This window comes from Hippoglossus stenolepis, chromosome 2 (assembly GCF_022539355.2).
Source record: "Hippoglossus stenolepis isolate QCI-W04-F060 chromosome 2, HSTE1.2, whole genome shotgun sequence".
Lineage (NCBI taxonomy): Eukaryota > Metazoa > Chordata > Actinopteri > Pleuronectiformes > Pleuronectidae > Hippoglossus > Hippoglossus stenolepis.
Window position 1 is genome coordinate 23437271 of NC_061484.1, and position 25681 is coordinate 23462951.

At 43.5% G+C, this 25681-nt stretch overlaps 1 protein-coding gene across 1 annotated transcript in view; it reads right to left on the reverse strand.

The window, feature by feature from the left end:
• Positions 1 to 17149, reverse strand: part of mtnr1aa (melatonin receptor 1A a) — a 32086-nt gene extending 14937 nt beyond the window's left edge. The window contains exon 1 of the mRNA XM_035165385.1: positions 16601 to 17149. Coding sequence (XP_035021276.1) covers positions 16601 to 16775 — 175 coding nt within the window. The 5' untranslated portion in view covers positions 16776 to 17149. The remainder of the gene's footprint in view (positions 1 to 16600) is intronic.
• Between the last annotated feature and the right edge of the window lie 8532 nt (positions 17150 to 25681).

A 25681-nucleotide genomic window follows, 5' to 3' on the forward strand; every position in this document is an offset into this window, starting at 1 on the left:
CTTCCAATTTCCTTTTACTGAATGTTACAGCTCTGTTTCAAAGTCATAGCAGCCATAATGTCACACTGTCACTAATCCTTATATCGAAAACCCAATATCGTCATTTGCATCGCCAGTATTTTCCAAATTTTTCATGTGTCTCTCAACTTCACATCACTTCCTGTGCGGCCTTTCCCATCATTATGATAATGAGATCAAAAGTTCATTTAAACAGAGGGTGTGTGTGTGTGTGTGTGTGTGTGTGTGTGTGTGTGTGTGAGTGTGTGTGTGTGTGTGTGTGTGTGAAAGAAAGAAAGCTTCATGCACTGACAGTAAATACAAAGGAAAATAAGCATCCTGTGTAAACAGCAGCTCGGAGACAGACATCAATCACCCGCCCACATGCAACCTCTCTCTATTTCAGTCTGTGTCTCACACACTCACAAACAGACACAATATTCTGCAACAATGACACCAACAAGCTGCTGGAATAAATGAGGACCCACACACAACCACTACTATGATGAGACATCGCTGCGTCTATGGTATTTTATCAGATTTTTCCAGGCCTGGAACAAATGGACCCTGATGTATCTGTGTTTAGCTCGTGTTTGTTGTCGTTTGTAGGCAGAGTTAAACCTAAAGGATTTGTGGGAATATGAAAACAAACCAATTTCAATCTTGCAAGCAGCACTAGAGCTGCAGCGGACAAACATTTTCCAATATAATATAATCTGTCAATATTTTTTTAATAAAACAAGGACGTGTTTAGTCTATACAATTTTCACAAAGCAGAGAAAAAACTCCCCTCAGCGGTTCACAAAGCCAAGAGGAACATTTTGAATTACTTGTTTTGTCCAGTCAACAGTCCAGTTATTCAAACGTAAAATAAGAAAAAAACTTGTATTTGAGTACCTGTAAATATAAGATATTCAGCATTTAAGATTATAAAATTATTAAGATTACACCATAGACTGTATTTAAAGATGGACAACATGTCTCTACTTCCTCCAATATTCAGGAATTAAAACACAATATCCCAGATACGAACGTTGCAATCTTGGTGCGGTGCCATGGTTTCAAGGTCCCGCCCATACATGTGGTTAAGAAATCACGATTTAATCTCACCTGTCAATCATGACCTTTTAACCTTGTGATAAGAACAAACTAAAATGACAGAAACCATCTTAGGGATGGATCGTTTGGTCCATGTCCCATCCACTAACACAGAGGAGACAGGGTTTATGACCTGTACTGCAGCCAGTCACCAGGGGGCGATCAAGATGCTTTGAGGAGCTTTCATGTCGTCCACTCTGAGCTGCACTCATCAATGTTTTTACATGAATAATTGATCGACTGGTTGTATGTGATGTTGAACAGGGTTTCAGATCAAACCCACAGAGGATCCTCCCACGGCTGCAGTTTCCCCTCAACTCTACAAACGTATCGCTTTGGTTTCAGGGCTCGCAGCTTCACTGTTTTGGTTCCAATCTCATCAACCTCATTTCCAGACGCAGCTCGCAGCCATTTACAAAAAACAATGAACCAACTGTACGTTTCCTGCCTGACGTCAAACACTGACCAAGTTGCCAGATAGATGGTGAACACAAGAGGATGATAATCAAATACAAGCACAGTTAATCCATGTTTTATTGTGTAGGTGGGACGGTCTTCTTACGTCTTAATCATAACCGTATTTGTTGTGTTTCTAGCTTTTTGTAAGTAGCAAAAAATATATAATGCAGGTTAAGCAATAGAAATATTGTAATAGAAACAAAAATATTATCTCCGATTACAGGAATGTGCAGTGTAAAATATCAAGTACATAGCACAGCCGATGTGACCGAACCTGACCCACACCCAGATATCATTTCAAAATGTTAGTCCGAACCTGGTCTGACCCAGACTCCAGACCATAATATGCAGAGAAACATACCGGCACAGGACCCTGACAGCATCCATTCCTTAGCCCCTGCAGTCCAACCCTTAAAAAACTAAATTCTACCTTTAAGCCCCAGAAATACCTATTCAACATTTAACATTTAACTTTATTCCATTACTAACACTCGTTTTACTAACTGTGAAGAAGTGAGGATCAGGCAAAATCAAGCTCTTTGTGAAATATCCTCAGTCTGTATGTTAAATTTGGCCTCAGAGGGACACACACACTTACACACCCACACCCACACAGTGACCTGGTCTGAAATTACAGCACAGGGCAGTAATTTGTCCACTTGACAGGATGATTTATGTGGAATAAATGGACACAGATGATGAATAAATGATCAGTAACTGGTTTTGGATCTTTAAAGCCTCTGCACAGAGAGTCATTGACAGCGTCTGCCGCTGCCTTACAGACGCCTCTCACACTGGACTCTGGCTTTCACTGCAATTTGATGCACGGGCCTGGAAACATTTTTCACCCTCAGCAGGAAAGCTGCTCACAAACCGCCGGCAACATTGTCACCCTAACCCCTCGCAGGCGTCTCACCAGCCATGATGCATGTCTCCACTCCAGTTCATGTAACACTGTCGGCCACAATGTGCTGTGATGTAAGAATTTGATGTAACTGAAGACTCCACTTTGGTTACATCAAGTCTAGTCCAGGATTTTTTTTAACACAACCTTGTCCACAAAACTGGGGATAATTTTCTGTTGTGAAAACACCAACCTAACAGTTTGTCTCACACTCATCTGTCTGCTCCAGTTCTCATCTCCATGATCTCATGGTTTCCAGTTTGGACTGACGGGCTTTAAGCATCATCTTTCTTCAAGAACGTGGGAGTAGAGCCGAATCTCAATTAGTCGGTTTCAAGCAGAAATTTTAAGCATTCACATGTTTTAGCTTTCAAATTGAGGGTTTGCGGCAAAACCAATAATCTGAATACATCAGACTGGGCTCTGGAAAACAGTGATAACTGTGGAGCACAAGTAATCATTAAAGAAATTATTGGTAGATCAACTGCTAACGAAAACTAGAAGGTCCCTTTGAAAGCCACGTCACAGCAGTGATTCCCATTAATTATCTACACTGTGGCCAGCCGCCATATTCTAATCTGTCCTGCTACAGTTTCATAACAAACCCCAAAAATGACAACATAAGAAATCTTTGATCTGGTTTTTACTCCGCTGCTGTATTGAATAACTATCGTCCATAGCATCATCCATAAAGTTGTTACCGTCCACGGAGACAGTCAGAGCTCATAGTTCTCAGCTGACCCATCCAGTGACCTTCCTCTAAGTTTTGTGGTGATCTGTCCAGTAGTGTTTGCATCTGGTCCAGTAGACAAAACAAAACAACTAACCTCTTTAGTGGAGATGAAAATAATCATCTGCCTCCCTTTCGTATGGTATCTTTGTGTCTATCTAAAGAAAGTTAGGACCGGGTCATGTGAGTCCATCCTAATACTGATGTTACACTACATTTTCACTCCATTTATTCACTTGTATCACTTGACTTTCTCTTCACGTCCTCCTCTCTACAAGGGCAGGGAGCACCCAGTACCTCCAACATCTCATTTCATCATTAGCTATAAAAAGCACTCATCTATTTAAATGGCATGCATGGCCGCCAAATGTCAAAGCGGATCACTGGTCTGGCAGCCAATGAAACTACCAGTATAGGAAACATTTTTCTTTTGCTGTCCACTCCATTAAAATGCATCCAAAGGCTTGAATATCTTTCTTATTCCTGCTGTGGCTAAAGTCCTGGTTCTTGACATTAAAGCTCCATTAAGAGATTTCTGATATAAACAATGAATCAAACGACAACTGTGTATTGTGTATAAAGTTAATATACAAACCCACAATAAATCAACAAAGCTTTACTTAGATTTGAGTCACACTTATCTCATCGCTTTGGTTATTGAGGCCGTGTGGCTGCATTCCAGTGGTTCTCACGGTTGAGAGTAAACAATAGACAGTGAATGTGAAAGTCTTGATGTAAAGAGAAACCACCAACAAGACAGTAAGATAAAATGTTACTGTTGCTCTGTCTCTGCTGGATGTTTAAATAAGCAGCTGTTTGCTAGCGTTATAATTTCAAGAACTTAGTTAGTATGTTATCTTTGTGTTGATAACTCCTCCAAGAAGGTTGTGTTTCCGCCTGTCTGTTGTTTTTTGTTTTGTTTTGTCGGCAGGATTTCGACAGATTTCCACAAAACTTTGTGAGAAACACTGTGAGATCCAACATTTTTCAACCTTTTTTTTTTACACGATTTCCAAGGGAATAATTCATGTAGCTTGATGAAAAACAAACAGGCATATTTAGGCAACTGACGAATTTGGTGCAGCTTGGTTGAATTTGGGGGGACTGTTGAATCTAGTCGGAGGTTAGCGCTCGTCTCAGTTATACTCTATTCCATTCATTCATTTTTGTTTGTCTGTGTGTTTGTCAACAGGATTACTCAAGAACTACCGAACTGATTTCCATGACATATTATAGAGGGGTGGGACATGACTCAAAGTTAGGGAAAGCAATGTCTACGTGAAGCTCAATGCTGCTTTAAACATAAAAGAATGATCTCTTCCACACAATCAGGTATACAGATTATTAATCAAACAGCGGTATCGGATCTGTCCTTTGTGTCAGGACGGGAAATTCAGATTGTTGCATTCTCTGGTCTAATACACTATGTCAAAAGCAGCACTGGTGCTCAGAGCAGATATAAAGGGTGTTCCTGAGATGATAAAAGGTGACAGCCTGCATTGAAGGAAATATGTGCATCGCCATAAGAGAAACAACCATTGAGTCCCTCAATCACATAAAAATATCCTGTGTTACACTTTTAACCACCATTTTTTGTGACCCATTAAATTCTTCCAAAACTTCAACTTTACACAGTGAAGAGCAGCCACAGCAAAAAAAATACAATCTTCTCGATAAAACTAGAAATGATAAGATATTGGGTCCACGCTGCAGCAGAGTCAGCAAAGAGGATTTGTCCCAAAGCTGCACAGATATCACACATATCCACCCACATCTCCCATCTTATCACAGTTCAATATTTCCCATGGAGTATATATTTATTTTTTAATAATACGAACATGCGACGTGAGTTTATTCTCATATTCCCAGAGAAACCGGGGCTCAGACGAGGTCACCGAGAAGCGAGCGGCGCGAACATCTAACTTCCTCCCGCATAATTCTCTATTGCTTTTGGACGGCACCCAAGGAACGCTAGAATGATGTGTGAACCCAGCTGATGTGTGAAAGTGTGTGAAAGTGTGACTAAATACACTCATTTAGACAATAATCACCGGGGGGGGGGGCATGTTTATGGGTCATTAAAGCAAAGCATACTGTGATAAGGAAAATCTCAAGCACTAAGCTCCTGCTCATTAGAGAAGCGTAGGACTCAACCGATTACTTTGCAAAACGTGACAGGCCACGAGGAATGTGTCATAATCGGCCTCTTGAGAAAGACTGTACTTTACCTCCGCACCGTAACTGTGACTCATCTCAGCAGAAAAAGGGCTCCAGTGTCAGAATCGCTGTTCCCTCACAACTCTGCAGGTAAAACAAAGTGCAGGAGTCACCGACACTCGAACACTCCAGTCCACAATAAGAGCCCTTAACCACAGCCCGTTGTTGTGATAGGGATCTATTAATGGATTTAAAGCATCTGAGGGGCTATGAATACCCTGCACTCACTAGCAGGGTATACTCACTGTATATACTGTACTCCAATCAGGCTGAGAGAACTTTTTCATAATGTGATTAAGACGTAATTTATACCACATGATGACAAATGATTGGTTAATCTAAAAAACCTGTAGATTGTGCCTGTGATCTTATCGGTTGCAAAGGATACTGCATTGATAGAATAGATGCCATTGTTTTCTGTCTTCATAGTGGAATTATAATGATGATCATTCCTAACATATGCTGATAAATTATTTTTCAATCTATATAGGTTTTAGGTTGTGTCTATAGGGATACTTTAAAAAAAATCCATTGCTGAACTATGAATCGTGTCATTTTCTGATGATGTCTTTGTGAAATTACTTGACATCATATGACGGGGAATCATTTTCTGATCAATATTCGCTTTACACTGCCACTCTAGTTCTTATATTTGAGGAGATATATTGGAAAATGTGTTTTTCCTGATCATATTTTCGTTGACCTTGACTATGACCTTTGACCAATCAGCTCCAGAAGTTTATCATCTGGAGAAACCTTCCGAAGTAACATCCACATCAAGTTTGATGAAAATCCGTCAATGTGTTGTGTAGTTATTTTGTACACAAACACAAACACACAAACACACAGACACAGAGAGGGGCAAAAAAAGGTTCACTGGTGTGCAGGGGAAATATTCACAGGTGACAAACTAGTCACAAACGCGATGAGCAGGTAGCATCATGAGAATACCACTGTTTTTTTAAATGTACCTGCTGCTGAAAACAAAGCTGTGAGCAGTGAGACTGAAAACAGTGAAACTTTGAATCATAAAATCATAAATGTGTCTGTTACATAACACTGTCATTTGATTCATGGACCTAAGCTGCTTTAATAACCTTATTAATGAGATCCCTATAAATATCACAATTTAATAAGATGTCATTATTTAATCTGCAGTGTCAGTGGTGCTGCAGGCTCTTCACTTGACTTCATTTCAATCTTTAGATATTAAATATTGTTGAAAAAAACAATAGAGAAAATGTTAACAGTGCAGCAAATTGATTTTCCAGAGTGAATGTTAAGGTGATGAGACTTATTAAAATTACTTCCCTGGGATATTACAGAACACAAACATGACTGTATTTCTTATTTCTTTCTTACTGGGACTGATAAAAAATGCCCCTTCTCATAAATATGAGCACTGATTCAGGCTGTTCCACAGCGAATCCAGCAGAGAACATTTCTAGCTACTGGCTATTACATAACGCCGAAGTTTACAGAGGGTTTCTGAGGAGACTGGGGATGAATGTGGTCTTGTGCAGACTGAAGGAACAAATGTGTGTCTCTGTGAATGTCTCAGGAAATACAGATATTTTACGGTGATGCTTTTCTCTTTCCTGCGCCTCTGAGCAACAAAACCTTATCTCGCTGTTTGTTGTCTCCTGAGAAATATGCTTCCTGTGACACGTGCTTCCTAGATTCTGACACCTCTGCTCCAAACGTAGTCGGGATCACCAAACAAAAGACCTATTTTAGAGCTGGCGCGGTTTGAACCACGTTGCTAATTTCGCGCAGACAACAGGCACCACTCTAACCTCTGGATTATTTTTAGTCTGACGTGCCCCCCCTCGCTTTGTAGTTAGTGAAACGGAGTGAGCGTGCAGGACAGTGCTGTGGCCGAGTGATAAACTCACTACTGCTGAACCCAGACGCCGGTCCGATAAGGCTGAATGGGACACAGAGCCACATCAAATGGCATTCATGTGTCTGCCAAAATAATCCTCACTACATGCCATTCAACTGAATGAACCTGCCGGCTCATGGAGAGTGACAAGGCTTTGTGACTGAGCCGCTTGTACGTCCGTCCGCTGGGACACGTTAATTATAAAGTATGGACAGAAATAAGGGAGGAGATATTTAAAAGATGACGAGGTCGGTCTGTTTCTCCTTCTTTTTTAAAAACTAAATCCGAGAAGGACTGAGTGAGCCTGCATATTTCTCCGTTATGTGTCCTTCTGTAACAGTCATCTAATCTGACGCATTCACAGCTGGAAGCTGCTGAGTCCAACTGCGGTCTTCCACTGCTGGACACTAAGTAGAAATGGTGGACTAAGTGCTTCATTCAAAGGCACCTTGAACGCAGAGGCGAGCGCTCCTTGCCTCCATGATGTGATTTTTTTTCCCGACTGGGATTCAAACCGACAACCCTTCTCGTCACCAGCCAGCATCTCTAACATCTGAGCTTCTCACATGTGTGTGCAGTGAAATAGTTGCAGCTCTACAGTAAGCACTACAGTATGCATGTGTTATGCAGAGTTCCCCTTGGATGAGCATTAGGTTTTACTTGGTCTCACTGCCCTGGGCTTTCCATGTGCGTCATCCCGAGCTCCTATCAAGCAGAAAGAAGTTTCACTGTATAATATTGTAAATGATTAAAAATAGCACGGGGAGGGGGAGCAGGGTAAGAGGGAGGGAGGGCAGCCGGAGTGAGGGGATGGAATCTCAAATGGCTGCAAATATAGTCTCTTGTATGTACAAGTATTTATAGATGTTGTGTCTTCCTTTTGAAGTTAAAACACAGTCGGCTCTTTAAAGTGTGTGAGACCGAGAGGAGGACAAAGACAGAATGAGAGCAGGAGAAAGGAAGCATGAGGAAGGGGGTCGTGACAGAGAGGACCAGATGCCAGTCGCCTGCTCTTGTTAAATCCGACCATGTCAGACTGGTCATTGTTTAGCACTTAATAATCTTTTTTTGCCCACTTGGCCATTATATAATCCTGAATCCACAGGGTCTGTGTGATAACCGTCTGGCTGCCTGACTGGCCTGATGCAGAGCGCTATTGGCAGAATTCTTCTCCAGGTATGCGGCCTGACAGCATAACATCCTCAGAGAGCGGTGGGGGTGTTGGATCAGAGCGATACAAACAGACAGGGTGTCATGGAATATGAAGCCTGGAAGGTCAAATTTAAGTGAAAAGAGGGAGAAAAGAAACGAGTGTGCGTGCGCCAGGGTGAGTAAACTAAAGGATGAGGAGGAGGAGGAGGAGGAAGAGGAGGAGGAGGAGGAGGAGTACAAAGAAGGTGGGAGACTGCGATGAGGCACAAAACTTGGTGAGAGGAACGGCCGAGCGCCACGCACAATGTAAACCAGAAAAAAGTGAAGACATATTTACTCAGACGAGGAAATAAAACCACACACACACACACACACACACACACACACAGCCTGTATTCTTATCATACAGCTGATGCAAATCGTGTTTACACAATGGATTACTGCAGAAAACCATGGAGGAGCCGCGGCACCTTGTAAAGAGCGCTGGCTGGGTCAGCGATTCCTCCTCCGATGACCCTGGAAAGAGGCTTGAACCCAGCAGGACAATGTGGCACCTGCCAGGCCTGAAATAGTCGGGTCAAACGGAGAAAAACAAGAGTTTTTGGCAGAGCGGTTTTCCCATCGTTGTCGCTATTAATGTCACGAAAAGATAAAAACCCTGACAGGCCTGAAATGGTGATTCAGCCTCTGTCTCTTTCGCTGCACGTCTCCCTTTGTACGACGGGGCCGGCGACAATCTGCTGCCTCCTTCCCTCCTCCCACGTCGCCGCTGAGAGTGAAGGGCTACAGCAAACAAGTCGGACAAAGTTGACAAAGCAGGCGGCGATAACATCATGCGCTCAATCACGGCAGCGCAACCGCGGCCGTGCATACACTGTACTTCTGCTATCCAATTAGACTCGTGTGTGTGATCTGATGTTTGACTCTTAATCCTTACGAGAGCCAAAAAGCCCTCTGACGGGAAATCTGTAAAAACCAGGAAAAGTTGATTTGCAAGTCGATGCGTAATTAATGAAAATGTACAAAGTCTTTGACGTCTTTTTATGTGTCAGGACGAAACACAGGCAGGGGGAAAGGAGGAGGTAATGCTGACTGGAACGAAGCAGCCTCGGGGTGTGCTCGCAGCCGCTCCTTCTTTCCCCGTGTCCTGGCTGACAGCAGGGCCATTAACTAATCTATAGCTGGGAGTTAAGTGCCACATGAGTAAAAGACGGAGATTCCCTATCCTCTCCCACTCAATGTTCATTTATTCAGCTCGGGAAAACTATGAATTAATTGTAAAGTCATGACCTGCTGGCTGTTGTGGCTCCCTGATCAGTCTGCTTTTCACCCACTGAGCCCTTCCTCTCTCACTCCTCCCACTATGGAGCACTCCACCATACTGTGCTGCTCCGACGCCTGTCACAGCGATCGCCGCGGAAAAAATGACAAACTCCCCGAGCAGCCGTGACTTCTGCGCCTCCTCGTATCCGTATGGAATCACGGGGCAACGCCTGAGAAATGTGGGTTAGATTAGATGAAGTTGCTCGTCGCCGTGTTTGTGTTACGGTTGCTTTTCTTTTAATCCCTATGATCCGTGGGGGATAAATATCCAGGAAGGTATCGAGTTCAAAACTAATATTTCAAATGATGTGGAACGGCACAAATATGCGACTGTGCTGAGGTGGTGTTTATTTTATCAGGCATTTAATCTGATAATGTCTGCAGTGGATACAGTGCAGCACCTCTTATGTCAACGTCAGCACACACACGTGCTTCTCTAACCTGTGGCCCCTTCAGTTATTAAAGGCCCCCTTTGGAAACTTGAGCTTTGAGGCCCACTTGAGCCCGAACCAATTACATTTAAACGTTATGGAAAAGAGAGAAAATCTTTCATTCATCCGTTATTTACACCGCTCATCGTATAGGGGTCACAGCAGAGTGGGTTACACCATGGACAGGTGGCCAGCGTATTGCAGGGCCACCATGTAGAGACGGATTATCAACGTTGGCCTAGCTATCAGATTAGATTCAAAATAACCCCAATCTGCATGTCTTTGGACAGAGGGAGGAAGCTGGAGAACCCAGAGAAAACCCAGAGAAAACCCAGGCAGCCTGCACACAGAAAGGCCCCTGGCCAAACCGGGATTCGAACCACAAACCGCCTTGATGTGAGGCAACACCAGGCTGGTTGATGCAACATTAAAATACTCCATAATTTGTCTCTGATGTGGTTTTTCGATAAAAAGATTAAATTATTTGTCCTCTGGAGGTTCCAACACTTGAAGTAGCAGCTTTCAAACTAGATCAAAATCATGCAACACATCTTAACTTATATATTCACTTACTGTCTCTACAGAGTAAATTTTATTGGTCTAGTCCATCATCCCATGCTGGATTCACAAGACGCAGCCATCTCACACTCATCTTAAGATTCAGCCGTTATTCAAACTAAATGGCTCAAAACATGTTTTCCCTTTTACATGTGTGACTACAGTGGTTGTGTATTTGGGCTTTTAGCTGCAGTGACAACAACTCGCTCCTGTGCCTAAATGCCTCCCGTGAGGACCCACAGGAGGCGCTGAGGCTGCTCCGCTAACACGCCGCTCCCACTGCGCCTCCTGTGCAGACACGGATTCAGCCTCCCCCCTGTTTATCGCTCCCTCTCTTTGCACAGTGGTGTCAGAGCTGTAATAAGTTACGGCTAAAGCAAACTGATCGTCCTGCTGCCACAGCTTCGCATGACAGGTTGGTTGAAATCCTCGCAGCCAAAACTTGAGCATTTTATTAGATGCACCACACCTGCTCATTCATGCCATTATCTGATCAGACAATCATGTGGCAGCAGAGTAATTCATAAAATCATGCAGCTACAGATCCGGAGCTTCAGTCACATTGAATATCCGAATGGGGTCAAATTGCAGTGACCGTGGCCTGATGTTTGGTACTAGACAGGGATGGTTACAGTTTTCTGAAGCCTCTGATCTGGGATTGTCACACACGACAGTCTCTGGAGTTGTTTCTCAGAATGGAGTGAAAAACTAAAAGTGTCCGGTGAGCTGCAGCTCTGAGAACAGAAACGCTTTATTGATTAGAGAGGTCAGAGGAGGCCCGACTTTTTCTGCGTTGACAGAAAGGCTACGGCGACTCAGATAACCGCTCTTTACAACTGAAAATCATCTCAGGGTGAACAACATGTCCGACCGGGAGGCAGATGAGCTACAACAGCAGAAAACCATGTGGGCTCCACTCCTGTCGGCCAAGAACAGAAGTCTGAGGCTGCAGTCGCCACCAAAACCGAGGCAGATAAAGTCAGCTGATTGTGGGGTTAGGGTTACCCTAACCCAGTGTCGCGTGACGCTGCCTGAGACATTTCCAAAGACACATGTCCTCTCAGTATCAGTAAGCTCCACATCTACGTCTTCACAAAAATTTCTGAAGTGGTGAGAAGCCACGCAGCGAACACACAGTGTTAGAGCTGCCATTCAAAAGAGAAAATGACAAAATGATGGTGTTTAAGAGCCACACAGCGGATGCCTGACGTTTTTTAAGAAGAAAAGGAAAATCCAGGTATTTCAACGGTGAAACACTGAAGTGCATGAAAACAAATAAGGACCTGTCACCCTCTTTCAATAAAAGTGAGAACAACCCTTGAAATAACTTTTGCATTTGAATAGAAACCAGCATTCTTCTCCACAGAGAGGACACACGAGTACATTCTTTCATTTAGCTTCGTGCCAACACAACACATTTACCCAGAGCATCATGTTTGTTCAGTTTAACCTTAGTTGTGCAATCTTGATATCCGATTTGTGAACATCTGATAAAACCCAAGCTAAAGGATTTACAGCTCCTCACAGAATATTTCTCTAAAATGGCTTCTTAATAAAACAGGATGCAGCGAAATCAACATCCACTGTATAACATCTACAGAAAGGGGATTTGTTTTCTTTTCTCTTTATTAAGATATTAACATTTCTGAGCTCATTTCCATGAAGAATCTCCCGACAAAGCCGATGGATATTATTATGAGAACTAAAACGCTCATTTTAATTGGAATCACATGCAAATGCCACTTAATTCTGCATTAGTGCCTGAAAATATTCATTACGCTGTGAGCAATATTGCCGCTGCAGACACAAGAGGTGTAATGAACGATGGGAAATGACATTCTGCCGACACGCAATGCTGGCAAAGGATAAACTCGGTGTCACACACAAACGCAGACAGGGCCCGCTCCGGCGTGCAGCTCTCTGGTTTGTTTTGCAGCAGCAAAAGTTGGTGCACAAAAGGTAGCAGCACCTTGAAGCTCGTCTTCATCTGTCATCTCACGCTGTGAACGGTACAGTAGGTAAGTCACTGTTTAAACTTCCTGTGCTTCCTGAGCTGTGAAAGTTTTCTGCTTTGAGGACGATCAGTGCAAAAGGAAACGGGGACGGTGTGACACGAATAAGACTTTTCACATATTCTGCAGACGCCCGACTCTCTCTTTTTCTTCTCGTTCACTGACTCAAGCTGACAACACCTGAGTGAGAAAGAGAAAGCAGGATCCTATGGTTTGCCAGTGAAGAGTACAGGGTCGCTACTGGGGCAGGACAACATTATCCATCCATTCATCCATTATCTCTACCGCTTATCCTTTTTGAGGGTCACGGGGGGGGGCTGGAGCACATCCCAGCTGACATCAGGCAAAAGGCGGGGTGCACGCTGGACGGGTCGCCAGCGTGTCACAGCGCCAACACACAAAGACAAACAACCACTCACAGCCACAGCTACAAATCAGCCTATAACTCCAATCTGCAGGTCTTTGGACTGTGGGAGGAGGCCAGAGAACCAACATGAACATGGGGAGAACAAGCAAACTCCACACAGCAAGAACCTGGCTGAGCCAAATATCTGTCAATATCGAGGATAAATGTCAAATTATTGTTTCTTTCAAGGTTAAAGACATTAAACATTTAACCCAAATATGTGTTTTACCTCCTCGCCATGCTTGCACAATGCATATTTATCCAATGACCCCGGAAAGAGGCTTGAACCCAGCAGGACAATGTGTCACATGCCAGGCCTGAAATAGTCGGGTCAAACAGAGAAAAAGAAAGAGTTTTTGGCAGAGTGGTTCTCCCATCGTTGTCACTATTAACGTCACAAAAAGATAAAAACCCTGACAGGCCTGAAATGGTGATTCAGCCTCCTTCTCTTTAAACCCATTAAACCCAGTTATGTGTTTTACCTCCTCACCATGCGTGCACAATGCATATTTATCCATATATTTATATTGAACTTTTGTTATATTGCTACTAATCAAAATTTGTGGCTACACTGGCCAACAAGAACTTCTCAGATTGTCCACTTAGAAATCCAAATATCAACACTTTTACCAACATGTGAAGCTCCTCGTCTTGTACCACAACCTATGCTCACAATCACACAGGGCTTCCAGGTTTGATATTCTCCTCTGTTGTCATCAATGCAAAGCTTCATAAAACCACCTCATACATGAACTCATATTGCACTGCAGCCAAACAGCTGGTCAGGACTTTCAACTACAACAATTCCTCGCTGGAATGTTACATTTTTTCTTCTCCAGTGTAGAACTCAAAATGACTTTATCTGCAACAAAACAGGTACGAGTGAAGTTGATTTATTGGCGCTGAGCTGAGTTCACAGCACTGATTCCGGATCCAGCCGAGCAGCTCAAACCGCTCACCATGTGTTGCTGGCTTCACGCTCATTCGATCACTGGCCATTTTGTGCGCTGACGGAGGGGTTCGGCCGTGCAGAGACAGCAGTGCTGCTGCTGCTCGCAATATGCGACCCAGCGCCTGCCAGGTTTTCCGCTGAGTTTATTTCATTACTCATTATTTAATTTATCCCCGTGCTGTTGGACTGTTGGGCAATCTGTACCAACGTTTATTTTGTGTGTGCCTCCCTTTGTGTTTTACCGTAGGTGGGATTTGATCTACTCAACAACAGGAAATTGGATTCTTTCTATGAGGGCAGAAAATGTGGCGGTAAGAACCCCACTCCTGAACGTGAAGACTGCTGGGTCAATCTGCGGCTGCGACTGAAATAATCCTCCTTGGTTCCCACAGATGAGTTCCCCCCCCCCCCATCAAAAAATTCCAACAGTGATGAAAGTATGAATGGAAACGTTTTCATACCAATCAATACATCTGCCAATTTGTGCACAATTTGCCGATGGCTATTTGAACAGAAGATTGTGAGAGCCCTAAGTTAGACATGCACGTCTTCAGAGCTTGAATGAAAAGCGGCGAATACCCTTCAAAGCCACGGATTTGAGGAAGCACGTCATCAGCTGACGTCGGCCTTGTTAGGATTCAGGGACGGCAACAGACACAATTAAGCTTTGTCTCTTTCCCTCCTCACTTTCTTTTGATCCTCGGTTATTGGACTTCTCTGCAACGCGTTGGGTCGGAATTCGGAGTGTCGAAAGAAAATTGAATTGCCCAATGAAGTGAGTAAATACACGGAGTCCCAGCCGGTAAATTCTCAACCATATGCAACATTAAAGTGGAGATAGTGTAAGTTAACTCCATGCTTGATTAAATTCCTGCTGCCGCTGCATTATGTCCTCCTTACAAGTAATTATAGCCGTAACTATTGGAACAACTTCAAAAGATGCGGTTCCCTACGTTTATCGTTCCTCTTGTCTCGTTCTTCGTTCCGCAATTCATCACGCAACGCTGTGACTCACAAAATCATCAAGGATATATCGGAGATAAGTGCTATTTCGAGACGGCATGGTTACGGCTGTGTTGTCAGCAGCTCTGTTAAAAACACTCAAATCCTACTACTGATTTGTCAAACGCCGATCATCACAAAACAATAACAGCTTGTAGGAATCTCAGTGAGAGGAAATCATATCCTTGTACATCCTGAATGCTCCTCGCAGTGGGGGGGGGGCTCTCCGCTCTCAATCCACATGACGGAAATCTATTCTGACCCCTAGCATTTCTGCGGTGGGTGAAATGGTAATGGCAGGTGTGTATTTAGCAAATCAGCCCAGTGCAGCCTCCCGACGATGACAGCCGGGATAAGTGTAGCTGCCAGTTAGGGTGTGCCGACCCGAGCATGACAGAAGCCTCTTGGGTTTTTCACAGCAGCGCTCCGTCCTCTGACTATTAAATCATGAGCGTTTTACCACCTTCACCGAGCGAGACACAACACTGCTTTGTCAATCTAGTCCAAATTCGGAGCGCGGGATTTAATCCACAGCCCAGATCCTAATCTAATTCCCAGTCAAGGGGAAGAAGACAAAAAAACAACACATTCACGGCATTAGTTCCATCACGGACCTGGTAATGATTTCAAATATTCTGTCGTCATTGTCATTATTAGATCAAATCTCCGGGCTGGAGTAACGTGGACAGTGGAAAAGCCCGGGAAGCATTAGTGTGCTAAGCACTGCTGGGATGGAAGCAGGGCTTTCCCTGTGGCTTCACGCCGTGTCAATAATTACTATCGTGTTTCTCTTAGCTCCGCTCGCCTCTGAACCTCTGCTCTGCTGGTGGAGGTCAGTGAAATCAGATCCGCTTCAGAAGTCGGCTTTAGCTAGTCGAGCTCGATTTGGACTGTCCGTTACTGTAAGCCTCTACGATTGTGTGTGTGGGGGGGGGAATATATTTATGTAATATGTAAACAACAACATGAAAAAATGAAGTGGGAGACAAGTTCCTGTTGAAGGTTGAATCTATTTTTACGTATAAAAGCACGGATTAGTTGACACATGTTTAAAAATGAGAAGACACAAAAATAAAAGCCTCTACGATGAAGTTATCCAATAACCTTGGGAGGTGATGAAGAAGAATATGTTCATATTCTATTAAAATGATATAAGACAAGGAAAAACAAACAGCATGAAACATGAAGTGAGCTTGATGAAAGACGAGTTATGGCTTGAAGGTTGAATCTTATTGCGAGAGCGTATAAAGACACGGATTTGTTGATACTTGTTAAAAATGAGAACACACGAGAACAAAGGACGTATCCAACACCTAGGCATCGGAATGTGTCACCATGGAGACCGGAGGAGACTGTATCATAGAAAGAGTTTCAACAACACCTACATGGGTTTGTCATCTTTAGGACTTTGTGTTTTCTTTTCTTTCATTTCTTTACTTTTACTTGTTGTCTTTTCCGACTGTCCCCCACTCACCTGCGTTCCTGAGCTTCTTGTTGCGGTACACGGAGAAGATGACCAGCAGGTTCCCCAGGATGTCCACCACGATGGTGAAGATGAGGAAGCAGCCCAAAGTTGTGGTGACCCAGGGCGGGCGGCTGAGCAGCGCGTCTGGCGAGGAGCTGTTCAGGTGGGACCCATTTATAACCATTGTAGTCGGTCACTGAACTTTTGGGGCTTTTCCCCCAAATCAACGCGCCGCGGCTCGCAGCCCCTCAGCCCGCCGCGCCGTGCGTCCCCTCCTCCTAGCGCCGGGATGTCGGAGCCGGTGGTGGTGGTGGTGGTGTTGGTGGCATACTACCACAGCCTCCTGCTGCTTTCATCTCCATCCTCCCCCTCCTCCTTCCTTCGTCTTCTTCTTCCTCCTCCTCCTCTTCTTCTTATTCCTCCTCTCGTCCTCGGTTCAGCTCCGGTAGTCTCCCTGGCTCTGGTGCCACTCGTGCGCCCGTGTGCCATCCACTTTGTCTTTACGCGTGTGTGACATGGAGCCGCAACTTCAGCGCCTTCGCCAGCATGTGACCAAAACAGACCCGGAGAGGGAGTTGTGTAGAGGGAAACACTGACGCCTGGTGGCCGACAGGAGGAAGAGCAGCTGAGAGAAGAGAGAGGGAGAGAGAGAGAGAGAGAGAGAGAGAGAGAGAGAGAGAGAGAGACGCGTCCCACTTCTCCTCTTTTACCAGATGCGTGTTCATTCAGTCGAGCTTTCCTTTATTTCAGCCCATTCATTATTATGTTTGTGGAATCATTCATGTTTTGTTCCTTTTAGCCTCCGTACTTCTCTCCCCCATTAAGAAACTCATATATTGTGGGGGATAATTAAAGGGGATTGTTCTTGTTTTTACACTGTATATATTAGTATTATATTTTTTATATTCCTTACATTAAATATTGCATCTTATTATTATTATTATTACTCACTGATGCCTATTTCTGACTCCTGCTGCTGCTATAAAATTTCAAATTTCCCCATTGTAGGACTAATAAAGGTTTATCTTATCTTATCTTATCTTATCTTATCTTATCAGCCTTAGATCCTCCAGTGGATCCTGCTGGCTGTTCCAAGGTTGAGGTTGGAACTTGAAGGTGACTGTGGTTTTGCCATTAGGGCCCCCTCTCTCCACAAACACAAACACACATACACAAACACAGCTCCTGCAGCCTATTCCCGAGCTGTCTCACAAAATGACAGTTTGTCATAATAAAAAGTGAAACCTCACATTTAAGATTTGATTTTCATCTGCAAATTTAAACATACTTGTAAAAGTTAAAGTATAATCACACATTCTGGAGCGATGACAGGTTGTCAGTCAGTCAGAGCTCCAGCCCACCACCAGTTATTACAGGATTTATTTTATTATGATGGACAACAGATCTGAAGCAATAAATAGATTGTTAGAAAAATAATGTTTGTATTCGGTTTATTGTTTCAGTAAGTTTCCAACCAAAGATCCCCAAAAACTGAGACTATTGGAAAATAAAGAAAATAGTTAGTTCCAGTCCTCATAAACAGCAGGTTCCCAACTCTTTTGGCTTGTGACTGTGAGAAATTAATCAGTGGTAAGAATACATAGGCTTGTGAATTATTACAAAGGCCAAAAAGTGAGTTTGTTTTAGGGGAATAAAAAGGAAAAAATATGCAAGATATCACAAGAAAAAGGAGAAAAGTAGATGTTTGTGTTTATTATTCTGTTATTTGTCTCATGACTCTGCTGAAGTTGAATCCTGTGACCTCTGCTGACAGACCCACTAGTCACTGATAGACACTGATCACTTATTGATTACTTAATCCTCTCAGTGAATATATATATATATATATAAAACATTTATTAATAATGGTGTCTTTCAAGTATCATAACTAGAGCCTGACTGATTGTGAGAACAACGTGATACCAATATTTTGGAGTAAGATTAATTCACGATACTGATATCAGCCAATATATATATATATATTAATTTGTATATAATTTTAATATTAATGACTTAAAAGAAAAAGAACACACAAATTGAGTCTGATATATAGAATGTGCTAATGACATGCATGAAAACTTAAACATAAATGCAAAGTCAACGTACACTCCAACCCCCTCGCGACCTTTACAGGATAAGTGATACAGATCATGGATGGATGAGAAGTTTTCTCATCAGCAAATATAAACACAGATATTGATATTTATGTGAAAGGCTTGTGTCGTCTGAATCTTATCAACCAACCGATATAAATCACTCAAGCTCTAATCATAACAAGGACACGCATGTAGTTTTAACAAGTGCGACTTTGGAATAGAAATATAGAAAAAACTCTGAAGTCAGAGTTCTCTGCTTTAACACGAGTGCATGTTTCACTGATGACTGCGAGTTCAGTAAAATCCACTGATCAAGCCCCTCAATTTGCTTTTATTCTGAAGAGCTTCTCATCTTTCTCGTCCCTAAATGACACCATGTTACGACTCAACAATGTCCCAGAATTAAGAGTCGTAATGATCCTGCCTGTGGATCTTCTTCCTTTATCCTCCATCTCATCGCACTTTGCTTTATCGTTCCCAAACACAAGCGGCTGGTTATTATAATATATCTGTGAGCTGCTTCACGCAAAACACGATCGTTATCTCTCCACATTCATCTGTGCTAGATTTTAGGTTTGTCTGTTCTCTGCGATCGGACAGTGATCTAAACTGGAGGGAGGACGACGAAGAAGAAGAAGCAGCAGAGGAGCGATTTAAAATAATTATACCAGTTAGTGAGACAGTGCAGCAGGGAAAAAAACAGATGTGGACTGACAGGGAGAAAGTGAGAGGAAATGAAAGTGTTAATCTTTGTGTCGTCGGCTGATGTTCCATCGTTTCTGGTTTTCGCTCGCTGATAAAAAAGAAGAAGAAGCTGCAGCAGCATCAGCAGAACGAGGGACACGATATCAACGTCTTCATCGCAGCTGCAGAGCTTATTGTTATAAACTGCCTGAAATTCAACAGCGACTTTTTGTGGGGAAATCCTTTGAAACATTTGGAATTGAAAGTACGTGATGTTTTTTTAAGAGAAGGTCATTCTGAGTGAACCCTTAATGGCGATTATTCCCTCATAGCTTCTAACACTATGACCCCACACACAACAACACATGCACAGCAACAATAAGAATAGTTGTGATGATAATTATTAGTATTATTATAATTATAGTGATTAAACAAAGGCCTGTCTTCAAAACCCACTCAGCACAGCAGGGTGCAGGTGCAGAGCAGGAACACAAGAGCAAACAAACAGACAAATCACAGACAAATCACAGACCAAAACAACAGCATTTTAAGACTTCATTTTCTTTATTGTTTGAGTCTGATCAGATCTACGATGTTTTTTGCTCCGGCTGAACTTTAAGCATCTATTTTAATACTTACAACATCTTTGAATAACTATTTATAGACATTGAAATAACTTCATACATCCATGTTAAGTATTGCCAGTCAACAAATATCATCATCTGAGTGGATTCTTTTAACAATACAATGGACTTTATTCATTTTGTTACAAAGATTGAGATCTTTAAAGATTTTTTTTCTTAAATCAAACAAGACAGTTAATCAAATAACACCAACACCAATATTTTCCACCAACAAACAGGTATATTGGACCCTATACCTGTGTGTGTAGGTGTGTGTGTGGTCCAGGTATTACTCATGTTGTGGGGACCCTGAAGTTCTGTCTTCCTTATGGGGACTAAAAGCAAGACCCCATAAAATGAATCATTAGATTTTAAGGTGAAGACAAGTTTAAAGGTTCGGTTTAAATTAGTGTTAGGGTTAGGAAAGTAGAAGCTATGGTTAAGGTTAGAGTAAGTAAATCAATGTAATGTCCTCTGAAGTCATTGAGACTCTACTGCATGTGTGTGTGTGTGTGTGTGTGTGTGCGTGCATGCGTGCGTGCGTGCGTGTGTGTGTGTGTGTGTGTGTGTCACCTTGTAAAATACTGATTCATCAGCAACAATAATTCAGCTTGAGTCAGTCACATCTAAATATTTCCTCCTGTACATCCGCACCCGACACTTCCTATGCTCCTCGTCCTGCAGCTCAGACTTCACTGTTTTACCTCCTGCTCCATTTTAATCATCCCAGGCAGAGAGACTTTCATCTGAAGGATAACTGAGGCGCTTTATGCATCAGTCATTTCCGTGGCAAAGAGCCAAAAGCAAAGAGCATGTAAACCAAGTAATAAAACAGGCATGTGAAAGAGAGAGAGACATATCTGCAGGGGATAGTGCGTTGTGTTTTGACTCCCGTGCTTTTAACAAAAGCTCACTGTCGCTACAGGGGCTCACTTTTATTAAAATGGTCCTAAAGAGGAGGCCGGATAATGCTCCAGCACAGGGTGCACCCACCAGCCCTCGCTTCCTGTGTCACTTCAAGTCTTCAGGGGAACTTCAGTGGCAGGAAAAGAAAATGACAGACGTACATTTTGTGGCAGCGTTAAATTTAAAGTGAAACGAAATGACGGAGGGGCGAGAGGGAGAGAGAAGGAGGGATCTGTCATCTGCTTAGAAACGTCTTCAAAAGAAACGTTGTTCACTTTTATTTTGCCAAAGGGGAAGAAAAGGGGGATGAAATGAAAAGGAGATGGAGAGATGGAGAGATGGAGGGGAGATGTACAGTGAGGTGTCATCGCGTCAAGCAGAGAAACAGGTTATGAGTTTTGTGGGGGATGATAAAAGGGGGAAGGGTGAAAGGGGTGGAAACGTGGGGGAGGAGTGGTGTGTGTGTGGGAGGGAAAGGGCCGGTGCACCCGTGTTGTGGGCAGGAGGGTGCCAAGAGAACGCCCCCCCCCATTACACACACACACACACACACACACACACACACACTCCCGCTCATTTGAGGGAGCTGTCAGCAGAATGAAGGAGACAGAAGTAATGTAATGAGTGCGGCCTCGACACAGCCCCGGCATGTCTCTGCCGCTTCACTGGTCCTCACTACGTCCCACAGAGAAACAAGAGTGTTTGCTTTTATCTGCTGTTGTAAAACCCCTCCACCACCACCACCAACCCCCCCACAGCCCCCCCATCACTCCTCCTCCTCCTCTTCCTCCCTCCTCCACCGGGCCAGTTGCCGTGACAACAGCGGAGCTCCACCCAGGAAAGAGATGGGAGAAAGAGGATTATTGGGGTCAGTGGTCTCTGCATGCGTGTGAGTGTGTGTGTGTGTGTGTGTGTGTGTGTGTGTGTGTGTGTGTGTGTGTGTGTGTGTGTGTGTGTGTCTCCTCTCGGGCACATGCACACACACATTTTCTCACAGCTTGTGATTGAGCACAAACACATTCCAATACAGTAACTGATAATATGACGTGAACAGGGCGCAGACAAATTTTGTTTTTGATGTTGTTGTTGTTGCTTATTTAATTAATCAACCCCCTGCAAAGCGTTCATTTGTCGCTGACCCCTATAGCAGCACAGTGTGTGTGTGTGTGTGTGTGTGTGTGTGTGTGTGTGTTCGTTCGTTGGTTTGACACACTTCAATGTCTCAGCTCTCTCCTCCAGAGATTTACTGTTGGACTTGAATATTAAAATCAAACGTATTAATTTGGTTCCGTCTTCATTATTTATACGCCTGTGCTGGAATGTGTCACCTGACCGAACTCGCCGCCTCAGTTTCAGAGTAAGACGCTGGTATGTGCAAACAGCAAAATCACAGCTGGAGGTACGACTGATGGAAAAACTAACCTTCCTGTCAAAAGCTCTGGATTTACACGGATTGTTTTCAACTTTCTCTGCCTCATGCATGACAAGCACACATTTATTGAACAGTTTTTTTTATTGCTATTTGTCGTGACGCGTTAAAGGGAGACTGTTGTAACTGGAGGGCAGGGCCGTGTTGGGGGAAATCATGCAGAGTTTGTGTAATCTCTGTGTCTGATGTGTCTGATTTGTGTTACTTCATCCAGCCAGAAGGATCCACTGAGTTTAATCATTTGATGAAAGTGCTCGTCTGTCTCCGGGTCGTCCCGCTCACCCTCCTGCTCGCCCTCGGATTCCATCGGCTGCCGTCTGCAGCCACCTTGTGGTCGTCACGTTGTATAAGTCACATACGGATGTAAATGGTTTGACACTGACTTTAATCTGTGCCTCTGAGCGTTGGTGTGTTTATAGAATTATTCATTTAAAAGATTGAAAACACGCAAGATGTCCAAATAAGCGTAACAGATTGTAACTAACTGATAATGTTCGTACTCTTGTACATTCATCTCTTATCAAATAAATTATTTAATCTAATGAACATAGTTAATTTACAGGAGCTTTGAGATTAGTCCCATGGTTTTAGGCGTTTTAAAAGTTGCTAAACTTTCCAAAGAACTCCTCTAAAGTAACCAAAGGCATTCACCTAGAGTTTTCACAAACTGATTATAACAAAACTTACTGATGTGGGCTATAAACAGATCGTGTATCAAATAGAATCAGAACTCATGGTTTGATTAAACAGCTAAAATAAGAACAAAAGCACACGACAAAGATAGTTCATACACACAGGCACATTAATACATACATGAGATTCCTTTATGACGAGAATACATGAGATAAAAACAGTACAGCCTGTAGAAGTCGACACTGAAGTCTATGAATAGTAACAGCATATTCATTGTTTACCTCTGCCCAGGAGGTTGTGTTGGTGCTCCTGACATTAGCATTTCACCTCAAAGCTGTGTGTTTTCCTCAGAAACTATAATGCACCGAATTTCTCTGGGAAATTTAGGAAAATGGTAAAACAAAAAAACCTGCCAAATCTCACAATGTTAAAGATTTTAAAGATTTTTAAATTTCTTGATCTGCCTGTTTTTCTGGATCCGTACCACAATTGAATGGGTACTTTTTGGCCCACGTCCCATCTGTCCAGTACTTTTTGCGTAACCCTGCTGACGAAGAGACAGCAGTGAAAGCGTAAGCTCCTTGGTGGAGGTGACAAATATTCGAGGAAAGCTCTTTGGTCTCCTGACATTTCTCCAAACTGAAACACGGGGTCATGGCGTCTGATGCATGTCAGATTAGCATCTTGGTGGATTTCCAGACCCTCTGGTTCACTTGTGACCTCAAGTGTCTGTGTGTTGCTGCAGCAGCTCAGTGTTTCTGTCTGTTCTGTCTGTGGAGGAAGAGTTCAGGGCAGACGGCTGAAGGTGGGTCGATGTTAATAACGACTGAGACAGTGGACGAGACATTTCTGGGTCTGAGCGGCTGACGGCTCCTGACACACTTTCTCATGAATGACTGGGCAGAGTTTCAGACCCGCGAGGTCGTTTTTCAGCTGTAGACATTCGGTCGAGTGCAGAAGACGTAGTTAAACAACACGTTAGCCTCCGGTTTATCATCGTCTTCCTCTCTTTGCATCTCTCTCAGACACTTGTGTTTGACTTGATTCCATATTTGAGCTATTTAACATTTGCACATTGTCACAGGAACCGAGGCTTGAATTCCTAAACGTTTTTTGTGCAAACAGCAAATCACAGCTTGAGTCATGTTTGATGGAAAAACTAATCTCACTGACGAGCTCTGGATTAAACCGACTGTTTCAGACTCTTTGTGTCAACTGTTGTTCCACGATTTGCACACGTATACGATTTACGACTCACACTGCTGCCAGCCAGCAGGGGGCAATTAGGGCGCTTTGGTTACACTTTTGGCAAACTGTCATATCGTCCGTCTTTGTCGAGAGTCTAAGATTACAACTGGCAGGCAGAAGTGTGTGTGTGTGTGTGTGTGTGTGTGTGTGTGTGTGTGTGTGTGTGTGTGTGTGTGTGTGTGAAGGACCTTTTCCAGTATAAACAATGACCGTGTCAGGGCCAGTGGACCTCATGGGGACCAAAGTCCTAATGGTCCTAATGAGGGACAACATGATTTCTAAGCTCTAGTTAAGGTTATGATGTGATTGGTGGTTAGGTTAAGGTTATGGTTAGTCATGAATTGGTTATGGTTAAGGTTAATGCAAAGTCCTAACAAGCAAAGCTGCACAAACCAGTGTTTGTTTCTGTGACGTCACTTCTCTCGCTCTTCTTTCCTCTGTTTTCATCCTCCTCTCGCTCCGCTCTCATCAGCTGCCACATGCTGCCATCTTGTGGCCGTCATCTTGTCCTACACCCTGGAAGCTTATCACCACGGGGCCCTCGAAGCAGAACAAGCTCCTCTCCCACACAACTGCGTCCCCGATTCCATCCAATGAATAATTCATTAATAGGCAAGAGAGTCTTCATTTATTTAATGGAAAAAAACACCTGGTGCCATTTCCACAGTTGATTGGATCCGTGGAGCATGAAGCAGCAGGTGAGTGGCTGCAGTCAGAGCTGCTTCCATCAGCCTCCACTGCTGCAGCCTGGAAAACCTCCCTCCACATTGTGACCCGAACACAGAGCAGCTGTTTGAACCCGGAGCTCTGTGGAGGCCTCTTTCTACTCTGCAGCCCGGCTGAGGGAGAATCATCCATCCCACTCGCAGACTAATGGGTTTTTACCAGAGGGTGAAAACCGTGTAGAGGTGGAGGAGGAAGGTGGAGTCTGGGGTTTGAAAACCAAGGAATGTTTTCATCTGCACTTCAGGATGAGGACATGAGGAAGAGGAATTCTGGTATCAGCAGCAGGTCAGGTGAGAGGATGACCTTTCTATTAGCCCAGTGACGTGAACTGGGATTTGTGAATAAGGGCTATACAAAATATAATTTTGAGTTTGAAATTGGTTCAGAAATATTATTTTAAACTGAGAAATCTATGAATAAAAGGGAGTAAAGTTTCTCACTCCTTTGAGGGACGTTGGGGGGCTGGAGCCGATCTGGTCCGTCACAGGCCGACATTTGGAGACAAACAACCAGTCACACCTACAAGGAACGAAGAGTCTTCAGTTAACCTGCATGTGTTTGGACGGTGGGAGGAGGCTGGAGAAAACCCACTGTGGCAAAGTGCCAGACACCCGGCGCTCACCACTACCATACTTTTACTAACTCCACCCTGGGCACCACCCGGCTTCCCTTTTAACAGGAAGGGATTCACTAACTAGAGTCAGCTGTGCTCACCACTCCCCTGCTGCAGGTGGACCTGAGACCA